The 21,751-nt window shown below is 34.9% G+C and overlaps 1 protein-coding gene across 1 annotated transcript; it reads left to right on the top strand.

Moving 5' to 3' along the window:
- Nucleotides 1–14,612: 14,612 nt before the first annotated feature.
- hoxc13a (homeobox C13a) lies at nt 14,613–17,409 on the top strand (the record flags this gene model as incomplete). The annotated part of the gene is made up of 2 exons (XM_084099097.1): nt 14,613–15,276; nt 17,153–17,409. The coding sequence occupies 2 exons, from the start codon at nt 14,613–14,615 to the stop codon at nt 17,407–17,409; spliced, it is 921 nt and encodes a 306-aa protein (XP_083955223.1).
- Nucleotides 17,410–21,751: the final 4,342 nt, after the last annotated feature.

Below are 21,751 nucleotides of genomic sequence, written 5' to 3' on the forward strand. Positions count from 1 at the left end.
TTTGACACAAAACTTGGGCTGCATTCCAGTCCACTTTTAGACACGCACTTGCAAACTTCGCTAAGCACTTCCCCTCGGGGGAATCCCTGCCGCCATTTTGAAGTGCGTTCCACTTCGTGAAGTGAGGAGGGAAGTTTATGGACAGACCCTCGCTCCCTCGATTTTTCCCTCGAGTCTACTTCATATGTACACTTGAGGCAGCTCCATATACCACAATGCAACACGATTGTGACGTTTAATTTACCTCACCACAAACAACTCTGATATATTATTTTTTTATTTTAATTTTAAAATATAACTCAAATATACCTGTATACATATAGAATGCTGCATTAAACAATTTCGTAAGGGGAAAAAATAAATAATAAATCAACCCCATAGTGGATTCTAAGTGATCAATGGCTTAGCACGTTCCAATTCAGCCTATTGCAAAGGTTCCGCCAGTAGTGGGCACTCATGACGTACATCCGAGTGAACGAGACGGAGGGAAGTTAGCGAGAGAAGGGCATGAGAATTTTGGACTGGAATGCAGCCTTGGTGGCTAACAATAAGAATCGGTGCTGTTTTGATTCAGGTGCTCTACAAACTGAAAAAAGGTATTGTTTGGATACTCAATAAAAGCCATAGTAACAGAGTTGTTGGGTTGGGGTTTTTGTTGTTGTTGTTGTTGTTTTTCTTTACAACAGGATATTGATTCTTAGATGACATGTCATCATAACTAGACCACCTTTATCTATTATCATGCAAATGAATAGTAGTCTAGTTAGTATACAGGCTTGTGGAGCAATTGAATACTTGTAAACTTCACCACTGCATGAAATCTCCCCTCTAGCTCTAATTTCAAGTGCATGTCACTGGGAAAGAATCATAGAAATCAACAAAATTGGCATTTGAGAGACAGATTTTTTGGCAGATGGAGTCTTGTATCTTTGTCACCATTTTGAGCCGCACATTAAAAGTGTATTATTACTTTGTGTTTCTTTGTGATACATAGCTGTATGCATTGATGCCAAGAACCTCTGTAAAAGCTGTTTGGTTATCACACTTTTTGTTTAAAGGGACTTTTATTGTGTTCCCTGGTAATTTATCTTGCTTTTTATAGATATAAAATGTCTATAAAAATATAAATCCTATAAAATTGCTAGTAAGGTGCATTAATACAATGGCATTAAAAATGATCGCTTCACAGTCAAGCTACTATCAGAAAAAGGGTGCTTGCGACCAAAATGCGAATACCTCCCTGTTCCACATGGACCACTCAGCTGTCAGAGATTATATAATCATAGACTATTTCATTATGAGATCACATTTTGTACACTAAATAATTATTTATTGCTCATTATGAAGAAATAAAGAACAAAATAGGTCTTATTAATGTATACCATATTCCCATATTTTAAGTGCTACATGTCTAAGTTTTTGACAGTTCAGCTCCAGGATCACCTGAAGGCTGAAGCAATAGTTTACTGGTTAAAATTATTATGTAGGTTAGACACAAAAAGTGACCAAAGGCTTGTACAGCCATGGCACTGAGTTATGATGCATTGATGCATTGTTCTTATTTTTATTATTTTAAACATGGAAGTAGAGGTTGAAGTTTGGAGCTGAAAACTGTATATTCAGCTTTTTATCACAGCAGTCCTCTTCAGCACTTGCTGCTGTGGCGGTGTTGATTCTTTCTTTGTAAATGTGTGCTCATTTTTCATAACAATGTAAATGTGTGGTTAATATTAACATGATTGCATGAGTTGCTCATTTTCTTAAGAGTGTATTTTTATTTTTATTTTAAATATGTTCCTATCTCAAAATACAAAGTCAACAATAAGTAATGCATTTATAGGTATATTTCTGCCATCAAAGTACAAACGTTGTGACTCTGTAGCCCTATCAAAACATCGGTTTGTTTGAGCATCCACCCTACCTGACACCACAACATTAATTTAACCAATGACAATAGCAATGAGTTTGCCTGATCAATGGTTAAAAACAATGTTTTTTTTTTGTTTTTCAATTATATTTAAATATATATATATAAAAAATATGACAATTTTCTTGCAGCTCAAAGTGTTTAGTCTCATAGCATTTACAGCTCAGAAACTTCTGTGGTTCCGTGAGCAAGTGAAGTGAATAGGAATGTTAACAGATTCTCCAGGTTTTATGATGAACCTTCTTGTGCACTACCAACCAGGGGTGCATTTCCCAAAGCCAACTATGGTCGCAAGTTACCAAAACAATTCTACGTAAGGATGCTTTTGGGAAACACACCCCAGGTTATCACACTTTGCAATCCAACATTCATGGTGCTTTGATCTGCAAAGCATTTGAAAATACTTTTATTTTCATTATAATATATTCCATGTCAAAACCATCCATCACAATAAAGTAATATACACTGGTAAAGAGCCACAATAATATGGACAATAGCGTTATTGGAACTATTTTACTGCTTAGAAAAGGCAAATTCTCACAAAAGAAGTTATTACACTGTATTGCTGCCTTAAATTATTAAGTACAATCAACTTGGATGTTTAAGTCATTTCAACTTAAATTACATTAAACTGACTTAAAAAAATTGTTGAATCTTGTAAAACTTATAAAAAGTAGAAAAAATGCTTAACTTATTTTGATAAGTTAAAGCAATGTAAATACATATTTTGTCATAACTTATTGATCATATAATTTTTTTACAGTGTAGTTAGTGTTTTTTTGTATTTTGACTTTGCCCAGACTGATTATCAGAAGTTTAGGGTAGTCAAACCAATACCGTAAAAAGTGCAAGCTTTCTACTCGAGCTATTACTTTCTTTTCTTTTTCTTTTTTTGTGCAAATGTTTGACGAATGTTTGGGATAATTCTCACTTTTAAAAATAGTGTGATTCTAGTGCAGTCTTCAAATTTTAGGGGTTTGGCGATCCTGACAACCCTTTTGAATTAAGTGAAAGAAATGTAATTTATCCTGATTTTTATTGATTTAAAAATGATTTTCTGTTTGAAGGTTCTTAGTTACGCATCTTCATTCATATGTGATGGCACAGATTGAAAACTGGCTTGATATAGGTATCCAATAAATAAGCATTTATTATTAAACTGGCGATTTGTTAGAAATTACAAGAAAGATGAAAGCTGTCCACTGGGTGTTTCAGCACAAAGTCACATTTTGATGACCATTCTTTTAAACTGATGGTGTCCATTCATTTTGCATCCATCTCCCCCTTCACCTTAAACTATGTATAACTGGTGTAGCTTGCTAAAAGTATATATTAATGACCATATTAATGACCATGTAAACCTCATGGCAGGTACATCTTGTGGTTCTCTCTCATCTAGTCATTCAGACTGCTTCATGTCCGAATCAACAATGATCTTGAACACCCGTGACCTAAGATCACTGCAAGATGTCTGTGTTGTGGAGTTTCATCCAACATACACTAACACACATACAAATACCCACCAGCTGATTCTCTGATTTTATTGCTGACCACAATGAACCTTCACTGAGCTCTGCAGCTCCATCTCTTATGAAGTGTTCACTTACATTCACTGTCATGTCAGTATTTAGTGGTGAAGCATATGAGTGAGGAAAAAATGTTTGGAAAAAATTGTAGTACTCAAATTTTTCTCTGAAAGTCGTCCAGTATGCCACATAGTTGAGGCAAATAAGGAACAGGGACATACCAAAACATTCCACATCTTTAATCTGCAAGCCTTCTTATAATATAATGAGGCCGATTTGCGATATGTTTTGCCAAGTAACATGAACGTTTAAAAGAATGTGTTTGATTCGTCTCCATCCTCTGTGTGTCTACTATACTTTGCAGACCATCACATGCTTCTACAATAGCATCCGAGTTCTTGCAATGACAGTAAGTCACGTAGGCTGCATTATATTGTCCAGCGTTCAGAGACTGTACATTATTGCCGTCGACAGTCATGTTAAGCCTTTCAAGCATTTAATATCTCACTCATGCATATTATTTTACAGCAGCAGGATGCGTTAATTATCTAATTAAGAACAGGATTAATTAAGGACCCCGAGTGCGCGCTCTGTTGATATAGGCGAATTTAAAATCACAGCTCCTCACTTCTGCAGGGCTCTTCATAAAATCCCACGCAGGATGAAATGTTGCAAAATGCGGTTTTTCAATGCCCCATAACCACTCTGGATATGTTAATAAAAAAGCTTTAATTTCAAATTACATTTGGTTTGTATTTACTTTGCATTTATGGACGGCTTGACTGAGAAAAACAACTTTTATCCAAACAAGAATAGGTCTTTAAACATACCAATTAAATCAATAAAACCAATCGGAGTACTGGAAGCACACACATTTAAGCATAGTTAAAATGTTTATTTGTAACTCAGGGTAGAATGGCTTTATCTGACGACCGTTCCACGCCTTTGTATAGCTCCAAACTTAATATTATCAAGATATGTTTATGCATGTGATTAGGTTCCATCATTTAAAATAATTTAAAATATTTGTAACAGGTTCTCATTTGCGAATGCGAATTCTCGTTTTGTGGAAATATTCAAGAAACACTTTGAATGTTCTCGGGGGCAAATTTATCAAACTTGTCTCTAAGCAAACTTTATTTTATTATTGCTGTTTAGCGAAGTTTATTCAGAAGACCTTTAGTGGAACAGCCGAATTGGATGGATAATCATGAATAATTTTGTTCAGCAAGATGATGGGTTAAAAATATTTAAGTTATTTATTTTATTTCTAATTTTATTTGAAAAATTAGTCGAATTTATCCACGACTTTTTCACGTTCGTGGCTCCCCAGATTATCACTAAAGTGTAAAGTTTTTGAACTGTAACTTCCAAATTGTTCTGGTCTCTTTATGCTGAAATCCAATCTAATGCAAGGAAACAAAAGAAAATAAGTACACTTTTTATTGAGATATGTTTTTACAAGACCTATAACGTTTGAAAATATTGGTTATAAATGAGAAAATGGGGAACACTTAAACACTGAATTTTGAATGATAAAATGTTGTTAAACTTGGAGAGGTGATGAGTATCACTTACTGTTTTAAGTTTAACCCTAGACCGTTATTTGGTTTGTGAAGCTGCAATTTTTAGGTAGCTTGCACGGGCCAAAAATAACACATCCAATGTTGCACGTAATCAAACGCAGGAACGGTCCAAAGTTGTTGTTTGGATCAAGACGAACGGTGAAAGAAATTTGTCTAATGCACCACTGAACGTGACTGAACGTTTTTTTGTAAATATTGTTTAAATTGCAACCGCGTATTTTAAACATGTTTTTCTATACGAATGGAATTCTAATTTATCAACTGAACTAATAGATTTTAAGAAAACAATATTGCACTTAGAAGCGTGTTTTAAAACTTCAAGACAAAAGTTGTGCATTCATACTGTGATTTATTTTGTTAGAGGTGAAGGGGTCTCCTTGCGCGTTCTCCTTGGCTGTCTGCTGTGAGAGACTTTGAACTTGAACTTTACTTGTTGTCCCTGTCCAGCCGAATATGAATCGATTGTGAAAGTGCTTATCGATTTTGTATGTAATACATAAATTTAATATAATAACCGACTGCAATTTTTAATTGATCAAAAATGATATTTTTTTCTAAATGCGTAATTTGTCCTTGCATAAACATGCGTTTAGGAAACTAGTGTCGTGCGTGCGAATTATTGTCTATTTCTGTCTGGTGACAGTTTAAAATGTGGTATAATTTTAGTGTTATAGTGCGATTTTAACTTTATTTTCATTTCGTACACCAATTTAGATGTCCTAAGAGCTACATTTTACAAAGTGCTCATTAGTGCTCAATACTAGTTATACATTTATGCCAGGGATTTAATTGCCTCCTCTTCCTTAAGAATAACTGTAAATTTGTATTTATGTGGATGGAATATGTTCAGACATATAATTCATCTTAAGGTCGTGAAAACGGCAAGTGACTTGTTTTAGTTATATAATTTACTTTTTTAGATTTTGAGAAAAGTAATTTTACTTCTGTACGTATCTTGAAGATCACTTAAATTATACTTCAAGTCAAATGCAAATACTCAAGGACGTTTTTCATGCTTTTGTTGGCAATACTTGTGCCTTGACCTTCATCATGTTTTGTTAAACGATGTAAAATGCAGAGGGAGAACAAATTGTCTGTTTGCATTCTTTTGCCTATAATAAAACTATTAAAGCAACTTTTGTCCGTATTTTTATGCTGATTTCAGAAGCTATTTGTGCGTTATTTTTTCCTGAGGTACATGTTTTAAACCTAGTTCGAAGGACTATTCAAGTGTACACTTCATTACAGCGGTGAATAATAACAATAGCTTAACAAACCATCCAATTTCGTTTCCCTTTATAGTTTACATGTACTAACTATAACGTAACAAAAATATGTAACAAAATATAGGATAGATAATATCTAGGCTACTAATGTCAGAGGTGGTCGCAAAGTGTGAAAGTATGAATTCTGAACGGGTTTGATGCAGTTAGCATCTTCAAATAATGTTTTGTGTAACCCAGCGTTTCTGAGTATAAAAACCTCTATTTTGTATTCAACAATTCCTTGTCCTTAAAGTTAGAATTAACTGTACAGATTCTTAAAATATAGAAAAGGAATACAAAGAATTAAGTTGCGCGTCAAAGTACCATGAGAATATAAAAAATTATACAATGGTACAATGGAAGCTGTAGCCTACTCCTATAGCGAAAATAATTGTGTCCAGTGATGAATTGGAGGCCAGAATGACCACCACTTTTCATTATGTGTCCACATACTTTCCTGGACTCTCTGATGCGTCATATGGATAATTGTAAGTCTGAGATAACTGAATAATATATTTTTTTTGGGCTGTTTTTCCAGAGATTTTCAGCACTGTCAGAATATGCCAGATTTTTGTTCTCATTAATGTTTTTAACATTCCATCCTACAGCTCTTTGCACGTCTGTACACACATACCACTCACAATTGAGTGTATAATAAAGAGGGATCTTTTTTTATATATTTTTTTTTATAACTGCACAGATGAAGCTATTACACAACATATATCACATGTACTATAATAACAATAACAAAAAGTGAATTTACACACATCCCTTTGTTTCCTCGATGATGTCTATGCTTTGTGATAGTGTTTTTTTTCTGAGTAGTGAAGCTGCCCACTTCTTTAGAGAAATCCTCTATGTACTGCACATTACGTTGGTTTTCCAGTATTTTCTGTACATTTGAACTCTTCCCAACAGTGGCTGAGATCCAGCTTTTCACTTAGGACAACTAAGGGACTCATACTCAACTATAAAAGGTGCATATTAGAAACAATATTAAACGTTTGTTCAGGATGATCGGTGTAAATTTTGTCTTGTGGGAAATATGTATAATGTCTTATGTAGATCCTACACTCTTAAAAGTAAAGGTTACAAAAACCGAGTTTCGCCATAATGCCATAGACGAATCATGTTTGGTTCCCCAGAAAACCTTTCAGTGATCAGTTCTTAAAATAACCATTTTCTTTCTTATGAAGTACAATTTAATAATCTAAAGAACCTTTTGTGGAAAAGTTATTCATGAAAGCATCGATGCCAATAAAGAAACTATTTTTAAGAGCGTACCTTATGTAGCTCTAAAAAATAACGTGCTATTTCTTATATTTATTTAAATTCTGCAAGGGGGTTATAAATTTAGTAGAGAAAGGTTGTGTGAAAACGTATACGCACTCAACAGCACTACCTATCATCGCTTGCAAATAGATGGCAGATTTTAGATAAACAGCAAAACTGTGTTTAATGAGATTTTCAGACTATAGGTTCTTATCTTTAGGTAGTTATTTTAAACGATTATAAAATTATAATTTGATAACGTTTTGTAAATCAAAAAGGATTTTTTTTTTCAATGATGACTGAACGCCTGTGAAATATAACACAAAATAACTGATGTTAATTGTAGCAAGTTATTGTGGAAATGCAAGCTCTTTTGCTGTTTGTAGCTGTTGCTACGGGAGAAAAAAACATAGTGAAACGTAAAATAACTCGCAGCTGTTCTAATTAATTGTTGAATTGTGTTGAAAAGATGACTATTCATCCTCCGTGTTTAAACCGCAATATGGACTCGCTTTGGTCATTTAAAATAAAGCTGAACATATTTGTTGCACTTTTATTAGCCTAAACAAACTTGTGTTACTTTTTCCTGGTGAAAAACAACGAGCCATGACAAACGCCTATTTTTTAACCATATTTCTAACTCATTCCATATTAGTAGATTAGCCTATGTGTGATAGCAGCTACTATTTTATACAGTATAATATAATAAGGCCAGTGTATTTGTAAAAAGTAAGAACTTGAAGTAAATTTGTGTTTGTCGGTTGCAGTGTTTTGCTGTTTTTTTCTCTTGAAGATAAAATATTCTGAAATAATAGCCTACATTTAAAAACGCATAAAGCAATAGCTCGAGTTACTTGGCCTATACAGATTTTTTTTTTCTCATTCAAGCTACAAATTACCACAAAACCGATAAAAAAATGATCTTATAATGAAATTGATCCATATTCTAGCTCATATTCCAGGTTCATTTTCATATACCACTTCTGGTATGGGCATTCTGGATCCCAATGGTATATTCCGTTGGTGTTACATGGAGGGGAAAAAAGTCTAATAGAGTTTATCTTAACCATATCTTTAAAGAAAAGATGTCAGAAACCGAGAAAGTTGCACTTACATGCTGTCGCAATTAACATGTCTGCAGAGGAACTGACCGCCTCCTTTAACTTGAACTTGGACTTCCGACTAGACGTGCCTGAAAGTGGGGGAGACATTTTGTGAGACGCTCTGACAAACGGACTTTTAGTTGCCATTGTAATGCAGCCCTCTGAATCTAAAGGACTTAACATGGTAAAATGAGTAACGCAGAAATTCCGAAGCTACACAAGTACGAGTTGTCAAAACGTGCACGAGATCCTCGATCCTCTGAGTCAGCGCTTTTGGATTTTAATGTTGTTCCCAGTTTTACTACACCGACATAAATGGACCGGCAAAACAGAAAACATGCTACGAGTCCACAGTCTACATAATCAGTTTTTTCGTGTGTTTTTCTCGTTTTGATAAGATTTTGCATTCTCAGTTAAGTGTAACTTATATAACATAATTGGTGATATATATATATATATATAAAACAAAGAAATCTGATCGTGCACTTCTATTTAAAATGAAGATCCTCGTCTGTAGGCCTATTACCTTCCCAGTTCTTCCCATTTCTCATTATGCCTGACCGCAGATTTAAACTGTCATCTCACTTGCTCATGCTGTTCTTCATATAAGCCACAAATTTTACCGCATTGCACCGAGGCTGAATCGACGCAGGCCTAGTCATATTCTGCTGAACTCTGCGAGATTTAATACAGATTTGTTCCTTCAGGGGGACGCTATTGCTTTCTGGAATAAGAAAGAAGGTCATTACGAAACAGCGTTTGAGATGTTTTGTTTCGAACAACTCATTTTTTAATACTTCCTACTCAACTAGCCTACTGTTCTTTTTTAGATTAAACTTTAAATTGAATGCTATTGGTAGGCCTATAGTGGTATACTATAGGAGCACTGTGGCACTGCAGTGACATATTGATACATATTCATGAACGTTGGCACTGCACTCTGCAGGATGTTTTTTTTTTTTTTTTTTTCATAGGAGAATCAATTCCTGAACCAGGCCTGCAGCAGCCCCGCAAGAATGTGCATGCAGAGGCAAAGGTGTAGCTTTTAAGCGCCTTGAGCACATTACATTTTTTGATGCAGTGCTTATTGGCACACTGTACAGGTTGCGTTTGCGTTTTTGAAGACATTCGTTCAAAATACACATAGCTACTGTCTTATGTAAACATTGAGTATTTTGGTGGGAAATTCATGGTTAATAAAGAAAATCTGCTATGTTTGAACCATATTTAGCGTAACGTTATCTGCATCGATTTTACTTGTAGACAAGGTATTGTAGAGAAGGTACGTACTTTTTAACTCACGTCTTTGCAATTTGACAAGTTTTTATTAATAATTTAAAAAGGGTGGAAAATAATGTTTAGATGTTATAGGCCTATATCAATTTTAGAAAACACTTTTTCTTTTAAAGAGTGAGTGAATCTAATTTGTAATGTATGATTTACCTATCATAATGTAATTTTGTCTGACTAAACTACAGAACGTGAATATTCGGATGGTCTCTGTATGCATTAGAAACCAGAATAAGCCACCTTTTAATAGGGCTGTGGCTAGCGAGCTTTAACTGATGTTGCAATCGATCTTTCACCCACTCCATGACAACGTAAGACGCACAGACACAACAATGCTGCCAAATCCCTGAATGACAGATTTCATTGTCTTTACCTCAGACAACCAAAACTTTTAAACTATTACTTTTACATGAATGAATATACAGATCAACTCAAGTCTGAGCTCTAGTATAATAGCCTAAAATATCCTGTTTAAATGTCAGAAAATTAGTTAAAATGTTCATGCTTTTCCGTTCTTCATTTGTTTTCTGTTGTGTGACATGCTCATGTATAAATTTGAATGAAGATTTGGGCACAATGTGGATAGAGAGATGGATAAGAGAGCACGACAGGTCTACTATACTAAGTATGCCAGTAGCTGATAGATTGGTATGGTATTTAATACATCATAGCAGAGCAATGAAATTAGACTTAAGTTTTATAGTGTAAATAAAACAATATTACTTAAAACATTAGTTTTTACCATTATATACATAATAGATTGCATTAGAATAATTTGCCACGCGATCGACTATTTCTCTCCAATGGTCATTAAATAAAAAATAAAAAAAAATTGTAAATGATCGCTGCGTCGCCTTTAGATGCATTGATTTGGTGACGTCAGATGTTAGAAGAGTTGGTTTTCAAACTTGATCTCAAATGTGAACTGCACAGACAATGCTTTTCTTGAGCTTTTTAATGTCTTTAAACTTTTTATTTATTTATTTATTTATTTTTAAACATCATTCCCTGTCACTTTTGGCTTTAAAGTGTGATAAAGTCCGATATCATAAAGCTTTCTGATTATAATATGTATTTGGGCCTGTGATTAAGAAGCACTACAACGGTAATTCAATGGAGAATGAAGGGCATGAAGAGTTATATTTCAGTGTACACCTGTGATTTCTTTGCAACAGAAAAGTGAAAACATCAGAGTCCAAGATCACACTATTGAAAGCACTTCAGTCAGTGACAAACTGTAACAAGCAGAGACGTGCAAGATGCACACATAAGGAAACGTATAAAACAAACTTATATGCTAGATCTCTGATGAATAAGACAAAACAATTAGGCTACTGAAAATGCATTAGTGTTATTAAAAGGAACACATTTAAAATGTTTGAAATAAATCGTTGGACATTTGAAATAATGCGTAAGTATTTTGCCATTCAAATAAAAAATGCAAGAAAGAAAGGTGCTTAATCATAGGCGCTAGATTACATAGACACAAACTCACTCTCAGCAGACACAGGGACACTCACTAAATCCTCTTCCAGTTTGACACTGTGGTCACCGTTTTAAAGGCGCCGTGTGTTGAGACTCGATGGAACCTTTATGCCATTTTAGCGCTCTTACTGCTATTCAAACAATGCTCATTAATTTGACTGTATACTTGCTTATACGTAACTGTAATGTAGCTATATTGAGTCTTATATTTAACCATGAAAATGTACATAATATTTTAGTGAGAGGGTGAAGAATATTGATTTTAAAACATTTATTTAAAAAAAAAAAAAAAAAAAAAAACTGGCCAGTGAAGTATACAGAGCCCGAGATTACAATACGCAGAATTATTAATAGGTGTGTTAGAGAGGGGACACCTTTAATCTGTAGTTGCAAACTACACAAGTCGCTTTAAAAATGCATGTTTCGGACTATCAACAGACAGGAATAGCACAAATCAACAGAGCTCTTTAAATTATATTCTGCTATTTCAAATAAATAAATTAATATTGAATTATTCCAAATTGTTTTATTCAAACAGATTCATGTGTTTTGAATTTAATATTTTCAACTTGTACAGGAAGCAATAACATCGGAGCAAAACGTTGATCCGTATGGAATGCGATGTTGAATTTGAAATGAGTCAAACGTTTAAATACATTTTAGCTGCAGCTGTGCTATAAATAAAAGAAATGTATTTTCATTGATGAATAGAATTACTTTTCATGTCACTTGGGATTTTGTTTTATTATAAGAAGAGGTATGTTGTCTTAAATTTGTTATAACGGTGGTAGTTAAGATTGTACACGAGCTACGATTTGATTGTTGAAATCTACTTTTTAAATAGCCGAAATCTGATATTGCAATTGGTGGCAAATTGATCAAAATGAACTTGAGAGAGAAATTATCAAAAAGGTCATCCAGGGAAATTAGTCTACTACACACGCTATTGCAACTTCACATCAAATATAAAAATAAGGTAACAAATGTTCAAACAAAATCTCTTGCATTCAGATTCTTCCTTTTACATTTTTCTGTTTTCATATTCGTAATTTGTTGCTTTGAGGAAGCAAATATAAAGAAGTCACTGCATTCGCCTAAACATTGTTCTGTTTTGTAAAAAAACATGGTTCTTGTAGCGAAGCTCATTGAATGTCAGCAAATCTGGATAATATAAGATAGAAGCTCCATAATTTACATGTCATATAAAGGATCTCCTCACAGAAACACGAGAGGAAGAAAGCAGATTCACCGGAAGGGGATTTCTGCATTGTTAGTCGTATTTGTCTTCCTACTCGTAACAGTTTAACAGTTGCCGGTGCACTTAAAAACACTTAAAAGTAGAAATTACTTCGGATTGTTTGCTAGTTTCTTTTCCGTTTTCCCAAGTTGTATCTCAAACCCTTTCAAACTACAGCGAGTTTGCATGCATACGAGTGTGAAGTTCATTCTTGTCTGTCTAGACTCTGATTACGACCTTGTTTGTCTGCGTTTTTTACCTTGACCTTGGACTTCCATGCAGCTGCCATTTGTAAGAACTGTCCATTCTTCAGTCTGTGAAGACAGCGATGGATTTATCTTTGCAAATAGGAGTTATCAATGAACTAACTCATCAACATTATATCTAACGCACAAAACACAACACTGTCTAAAAGGTAAAAACTGTTCAAATTACCTGTAATACACAAGGACCGTCTCTCTCTCTCTCTCTCTCCCTCTCTCTGCCTCGTCGCTACACATTTGAAACTAATAGCAGAGGAATGTTTTAACAGGGAATGGCACTCTTATTCATTCCTCTTGAAACGTTGCATTGTAAATGTGCAACATCAGACCGGAAGAAAATCTTCTGATCCAGGGGCGATGCATTCATTCTTGTCATGACAACTAGCTGGGTTTGATTAAATATTCTGTTGTATTCTACAATCTAGTATTTAAATAAGAATACAAATGAGGCATAACAGAGTAAATTACTACCATATTGTAAAGACGCAAATCTCTTTTTATAGTGTGTGTAGGCTACTGTGTAATCATGACGGTGAATATTTTGTAAAATAAGTCAGTGGGAGGGAAAGGTATTATTAATAGAATGTAAAAATGTATCCATACTTTAATTTCAAACTTTTTTTAGGCATATTATGCTGATTGTCATTCATTTATCCACATACATCAACTTGCGGCCCTAAATGTTGGACGGTATGGAAAATAATTAAAAGTGCAATTGTGTAACTGAATATACTTTAGGCAAATAATTGTATAAGTTCGACAAAAACATACACAGTGATGAGAAACAATTCGCAAATGAGACATTCTCTCAGGCCATTAGTTTCATAATGAAAATGACACGAAATGGCAAATACCCTTTTCCCTCTAGAATGTGTTTGATTCTGTCTGGCAGTGTTTTTTATTTTATTTTTTACAGGTTGTTTGTTTTTATTATTAGTTATAGTGCTGTTGATCTATTTTTACTTGTTTCTAAAAAAATGTTTTTACAGAAGATTAATTCATACGTGGCCTATAGTAAATAACGCAAGTATTTTCCCTCTCTGAAAATGCAATTTAAGCGATTCCGCTCATACAGGTTAATGACGATCAGCTGCTTTTATTGCAATAAAATAACTGACAAATATATGAATTAATACGACTTTAATCACGTTTGTGCTTATATGCTACTCTAATTCATAAATAAAGAGTTTTACAGAATAGATGTATGCTTTTTTGTATGTAGCCCATGTATGTATTTAGATGTTGTTACAGATATGCGACGTTTCAGAATGTTGATACTGGAGGAGGTTAAATAATGAAACCGTGCATACTGCTAAGTGTCCAGACGTTTGTCGGCAGAAATGTTGAGGTTGTTTTCGTTCCACTTAGCTTGAAGCCTTCCCCTTTAAGAATGACTGACTCCAACTCTCTTAGCCAATGCCTGGGCACAGAAAACCTTAGAAGCCAGGCGTGAAACGTGAGCCAGTAGTTGTTTAAAGGGATTATTCTTCCCACCCACAATCCAGTCTCTTCGGGCTAGTTAGCATATCACGTGCCTGCGCTTTAATGAACTGGACACATGGATATAGTCGTGCGCATGCGCGTGCGTAAAATGTAGTTGGAAATGAGGTATCAGTCTTGGAGTAGGCGACTTTTAAAAAGCATCGGCAGCCCGTGATATGACGACTTCGCTGGTCCTGCATCCACGCTGGGCGGACACCTTGATGTACGTGTATGAAAAAAGCCCGAATGAAAATAATCAAAATAAAAGCCAAATTATGGAAGGATTGAGCGGGAATTGCCCTGCGACTCATTGCAGGGAACTGATTTCACACCCCGCGCTGGGGCGGCATTCCGGCACCATAGCGACTCACCAGGGATCCGTGTATTCGGATATATCTTCCCCAGAAACAGGGCGACAGTGTCCCGCTCCTCAGACGTCATCTAGCGCCTCTCTGAGTTACGGCTACCCCTTTGGAAACCCTTACTACGGTTGCAGATTATCTCACTCGCACAACGTGAACTTGCAGCAGAAACCATGTTCATACCATCCAGCAGAAAAATATGCCGAGACGAGCAGCGCTTTGCCCACGGAGGAGCTCTCCAGCAGGGCAAAAGAGTTTGCTTTCTACCCAAGTTTTGCCAGCTCGTACCAGGCGGTTCCAGGATATTTAGACATGTCGGTGGTTCCCAGTATTAGCGCGCATCCCGAGCCACGTCACGATGCATTGATCCCCATGGAGGGCTATCAACACTGGGCTCTGTCGAATGGCTGGGATGGGCAGGTGTACTGTTCAAAGGAGCAAACACAGTCTTCTCATCTTTGGAAATCTCCGTTTCCAGGTATGTGTTACCACACTTGTGAAACCATTCAAAAATGAAAAAAATCAAAGAACATGCATAACAGGGGTAATACGACTTCCTGTTATGATAACATAGCTATACTTTTTTTTCTCCAACTGTAAACTGAACATGCAGAGTATTCACCTTAATGAAATGTTTCGATATATATGCTTGAATAAAAGTCATCAGTTGATAAGAGATTTGAACTTAAACCTCTAAATAATGCATTACGATTGCGCACCCACAAAGTCTGCATGAAGCTGTCAAATGTGCAATTTTTGTTCTATTCATTTTTGACACGTGACAGTTGGGAAATGCTCAATTGGCTTTCCAGAACAAGACTTTGAGCAAATCCTAAACACAAGTAAGACTGAGTTTAGAATAGCCTATATGTTTTATTTACTCCCTCTCACATAAAATAGTAGGCTACAATGTTTGAGAGTGGATACAATGTCTGGTTACAGAGGATAGTCATATATTAACTCAGATATTATTGAGTCACAGGATTCTTAAGGCAGGAAAGTCACGCAATTTGGAACTTGGGTATGGCAATATTGCCTACCTTTGCTCCTCCCGTATAATAATATGATAATACAAGGTCTTATTTGTACCACGCATATAAATCTTTGTCAGCAGTGATCGGGAGTGGTGCCCCGCAACCTGTTATTGACATTTAGCGAATTCCATGGAGCAGCATTTTTTTATTTATTTTTATTTTATTTTTTTTTATAAGAGCAGCTGGCATTCTGTAGTCAAGTTATTGATTTTAGCTGTGGAGTAAAATTACAAAATGCCAATACTATGTAGGTAGAACTCAATATAGGCTACTGTCGCATTATAGTGGCTATAGTGAATACTTGTCACCACCAACACGCCCCTGACCCGTTTAGCAACCCTCCCCCCCCCTTCCCCCCAAGAGGTCGTCACAGTAACACACAGGTAGCATATATTTTAAAATAACCACACACAAAAAAAGGATATAACAAAATAGGCTTTTTAATGCAGTAATTCATGTGCTCATGCTGTTTTTATACATAGTCCAAACCAGTTATTTACAGTTAAAGTCTGTTTGGATCCGTTAGACAATACGTTTCTGAAAGAAGGGCAGTTGACATGCATCTGTCTTGTGTAAATGTTTTGTACCAGAGTAATGACAGAGAAAATCATAGAATACATCTGAATGTGTCTGTGCTTCAGCTGCCAGATGAGCCTATAATATCCTTCACCTTATTTTACCTTTACTATGCCACTGTGAGGTAGTGATTTTGGGAAATGAATGTTGCTGAGCGTCAGTGTAGTTACATTATAATAAAAATACACGTGATTTTACATAACAGTATATTGTATTGTAACTGAGGAGTAGCCTATTTGTTTGTCAAGCACCTGTCATAAACCCTCAATTTTGAAAAGACTTAAAATTGAGGATGATTTGGTCTTTCCACAAACCCCATCCATCCAAATTTTACTCGAGAAAGATTTATTGTTGTCAGTTTATCAGTGTTGGTTAAAAAAACTATTAACAATGCTGGAAAAAAGGCTACATAACGTTATGTAGACGCAGACTAATAAATATCCTTCCTACTATATATATATATATATATATATATATATATATATATATATATATATATATATATATTAGTAGCTAATATTATTTTTTATATCATTTTTGATTCGATAAAGTAACTCACAATAGGAACATAAATGCCTATGTGTTCATTTATGACATTGGCCCCAGATATTTAAATCATTTGACGCGACAATTAAATACTTTATTAAATAGATAACTCAGTGTTTCCCCATGGTGTCAAATTGAGCAAAACTTTCACAAGTGCCACTAGTATAATAATGCTTCCATTCACTTTTTGTTTTTCAGATGTTGTTCCGTTGCAGCCGGAAGTCAGCAGTTATCGGCGAGGGCGCAAAAAGCGTGTTCCCTACACCAAGCTACAACTGAAGGAACTGGAAAAGGAGTATGCAGCAAGCAAGTTTATCACCAAAGACAAGAGACGACGCATCTCTGCGACAACCAACCTCTCAGAACGCCAAGTTACTATTTGGTTTCAGAACCGCAGAGTGAAGGAGAAAAAGTTTGTCAGTAAATCCAAGACTAATAATCACATGCATACTTGATGCATGTTTCGTACTTTTTTCTCCCGCCAGCTTATATCCTTCCGTCCAGAAAGTCTGATATTTACCTCTGTTCAGAAATCATGAATGAAGAACATCCGGGCAGCCTCAAGCCTAACCTGTCTTCTTTCACTTTATTTAATTTAAAACATGCACACAGTACCATAACCGCTCACTCTTTGGCTTTTTGGGCATATGATACAAAACTGTGAAAATAAAGGAAAAAAAAAACATTTCAACTTCGTCCTTTTCTATGAATGTACATATATAAATAATAAATATTTAAAATTACACAAATATCAAAGAGACACATTGTTTACGTGCATCTGAAAATGAAAGGAGACGCGACCCTTCTGCATCTCTTCATATGTCCGTCAAAGCCAACCAGCAGAAAACACTCGAGGGGCTCAACACGCACGAGAAGAGAGAAAAACAAAAAAACAATCGGACACTTTGGATGAATCAAGACTTGTATAAACTCTCAAAAGGCTATAGCAAATATTGAACTGAGTCACGAATAGAAACCGTATTTCGTGGAGATGACAAAAGATTTTGCTAGAATGAGCCTACGAGACTTCAAAAGCTAAATGGTTCACTGTGGGATACATTGCTTTTTAATGCCGAGGGTAAACCATGGCTGCTAATATTAACTGTACAGTTTAATGCTTCTATTATTTAATTTCGATTTTGCGTATGACAGGTCTGTAAAAAAAAAAAAAAAAGAAAAAAAAAAGGAATGTTTCAAGATCATTTGTATGTGTCCCTATTAGCAGTGAAGGATATGACTCTGCCATGCAACTGGAATGATTGTAAGCTTTTAAAAATCATTTAGTATTAAACATTAATGCACAGCCTTTTTGTTTTTATATAGAAATGTGTATCGTAAAGCATTGGAGCTGTTCACACAACTTGTCTGTATCTCTTTTCGTGCAGTATGTGAACTGTATTGTGGTGTTCAATTCCTAAAGTAATGAATTGAGACATATTTCATAAATAAAAATGACAATGGAATTTGTTGAGTACATATTTGTTGTTAATCAATGCATTATCAATGACAACGGTGCATGGCCCATTTATGGCCGCTTCAGATGCATATCTGCCTATCCGTCTTTCTTCATTAGTGAGAGTTTTCAAATGGGCTCTTAGATTGAATATTTGTGTGTCAGTATAGGGTGAGGGTTGTTGAACAAGCGCAGTGCCTGTATTTTCGTTGCGAAGATGAATTTTATTAATCAACAGGAGACTCGGGCTTGCTTAAAATACGTAAGAAATATACAACCTTAATAGATGTTGGTGACACGACAAGATAATAACATTGAGAAAATGTCTAGTATGATTAGTTAACTTTTGACTCTTACATGTTCTATTTTTAAAAAATGGATCTCTAAAGTTAGTGCTGAATATCATTTGAATCAGAATGCTCGCGCAGTGGGATTCCACTATATGGCTTATACATAAAGCAAACAACACACTTAGCCTACCTGTAACGATTTAGATATAGTGTTTATTTACTTTATTACAGGGCTAATAATGCAATTCTTCGCTATAATTATATTTAGTATTATATCATTCAATTTAAGCAAGGGTCCGTATGTCTTACTCGGACTATAATTGTAGGCTACTACAGTTTTACTAATTTTGAAGAATAAAGGTGAAAGAAGGCTAATCTTCAATGAAATGTCACTATGAATATGCCACGACAACATTCAGTTAAGTTTGTTCTTCACAGTTTGGTACTGGTTCATGAGGACTATCCCGTTCGGCTCTGAAGGTATGGTCGGAGGTAGGCTACAACATTCATTGATTGCTTAAAATAATTTCATTTTAAAATAACATTATTATTTTAGTAATATTACATTGATTTTTCAATAGTTGGTAAATAAAGCTGCCTGAAACACTGTAAAATGTGAACATTTAAATAATTTTTGTTCTAACACACCATTTAAATGTAATGCTGGTGGCAGTGTATAGTTAACGCATATTTAAATGCTTCAACATCCTATTCACAGTAGCCTAAAAACAAAAATTGCTGCCATAAACTTTTAAGTACAATAAACTTGGATGTTTAAGTCATTTCTTAAATTAAGTCGCAACTAAATTACATTAAATTGACTTTAAAAATTAGTTGAATCTTGTATAACTTCAAAATTAAAATTGCTTAACTTATTTTGAGTTAAAGCAATTTAAAAACATATGTTGTCATAACGTATTGATCATATACATTTTTACAGTGTTAAATTTCTTTTTACAAATATCTGTTTTTAAAGTTAGTTGGGTTTTTTTTTACAAGGCGTCGCTAACTCCCTTTTGTCAAAATTCTAAGAAATAAGGAATTATATTAAAAGTATATCAGAGTTATATAGTAGATGTATATATGAGTTATTTAAATATAAGAAATTATAAGAAAAATAAGTAATTTGGTAAATAATTGCTTACGAACGCTTAGCACGTATGAAGCACACACCCTGTAGCTAACTGGTAAAACTTTCTTGTCATCAGTCAACTATCAGCATAATTAGTATTTTTTGTTGAAGTTGGTTACTTTAAAAACAGAGAAATATAATGTTAACTGCATGATACTTAAGCCGTGTGTTTTAACGTCACGTGATCGCGCGTTACCCTTGACCATGACTATGCAGTCGCTTTGACCTTGACATCACAGAGTCTTGTGAATAATAAACAGAGGGGCTGGACACCACTGCCCGTGGTTTGTTTTCAGGCAAACAAGGTGTTATTTCCCTGTCTAGACGGCGAGAGTTAATGACATACCATAAATACATAAAAAAAGGAAAATGCTCTGATTATCCAATATCCTTGTCATTGTGAAAATGTACACTGTGTACGTTTTCAGTCCCCCGTTTTGTACTACTTACACCATTTTTCTCTTCCGCGATCCCTTTCCCGCATAAGTTTTAAACCACCAGTGGTTGTATTCTCTCATCATGAGGTGTAGGTTATATTGACCACGAAGGCAGGTAGTGCATTTACGTCTGCAAAAGACAGTGCTCAGAGATGTCATCTTGTGTTATCCATAGGCGCGCCGAGGAATGATGGGTACTTCTTACCAAATATCGAGAGATGCATCCTCCGCAGGGTCACGTCAAAAGGTACGGCTAGTTTATTTATTTGTAGTGAATATGCGCATTGCCTTGGTGTTTTAAATATGGAAATGAGTAGGTCATTTATATAGAACGATATGAATTTATTTTATGGTCTTTTATTGATGCACTTGTTCTGTCAAGCTACCATTTTCTGTCTGCTTAGGCGCAAGGCCTGTTCAAAATACGCAAAACTATTATGAGGAATGGGGGGGAAAAGATACTTTTTCGAAATATATATTTTCTTCCTACTCACGTGAGCGTCACAGCACGCTTTACAATTTTGTTTTCTTTAATTTATTGCCTAATGTAATTATTTCATCATTTATGCTCTCAGCAAAAAAAAAAAAAAAAGTAAAATTTATTTTTTAAATTGTTGGATTTCTAAAGTTAGAATACAAATTATTAACTCGATTAAACAACTGTATTTCTCATAATTAGTTGCAGGCTAGTTCAAACCTGTTGGTTTTGGGCACTATTTCTTGCTATTAAAAAATTATAGAAAAGGTTGTTTTTTTTTACTAGAATTACAATAACACTTGCAGGTTTTGCACAGGACAAAAGGTGTTATTCTAATATAGAAATCGGATCGTTTGATTATTTATGTTATATTGCTATCTAGAATTATTGCTCTTACTCTCACCATTACATTGGTTTATTTATTGTAAACTCAACAATAAACGATGTTGCACTTATATGCCCATTGTCTTATATTACTGTTCAAATTTATTTAAAAACACATAAATATAACGTATACATAGATATTTTTTAAATGCATACATACCCATTTTTAAAGCAGGCACTCATACCGAATTTGAGAAAAATATAAATAATATAAATAAACTCTTTTCACAACTATATGGTTTCAAGGGATATGTTACTCAAATTATAAATGTTCCGTGCAAAAGGCCTGTTCAGCAAAACATATGGGCTCACGTAGGGTTTTCTTTTATTCGCCGGTTCTAAACTGAGCAGCTGGAATGTGAAGAGAGAGATCAGTGGGTTGAGCAGAAAGGGGGCTGATAACCTCTGGTGGCGTATGGTGGAAATATCAGGAAGTGAGCAGTGTAGACTCAACACGAAGACACATGCTTTGCATAGGTCTTTACATTAAAGTCTGGCACACGTACTCTTACTGAGTATGTGTGTTTAATTTAAGAAGAAGGTAGCTAACAAACTAGTAATAAGTAGGCTATATTTGTAGTGCATATTTGATGAATTTGCTAGTGTTTACGAAAAGGCCTGCT

This window comes from Abramis brama, assembly GCF_963993115.1.
Source record: "Abramis brama genome assembly, chromosome: 22".
Classification (NCBI taxonomy): domain Eukaryota; kingdom Metazoa; phylum Chordata; class Actinopteri; order Cypriniformes; family Leuciscidae; genus Abramis; species Abramis brama.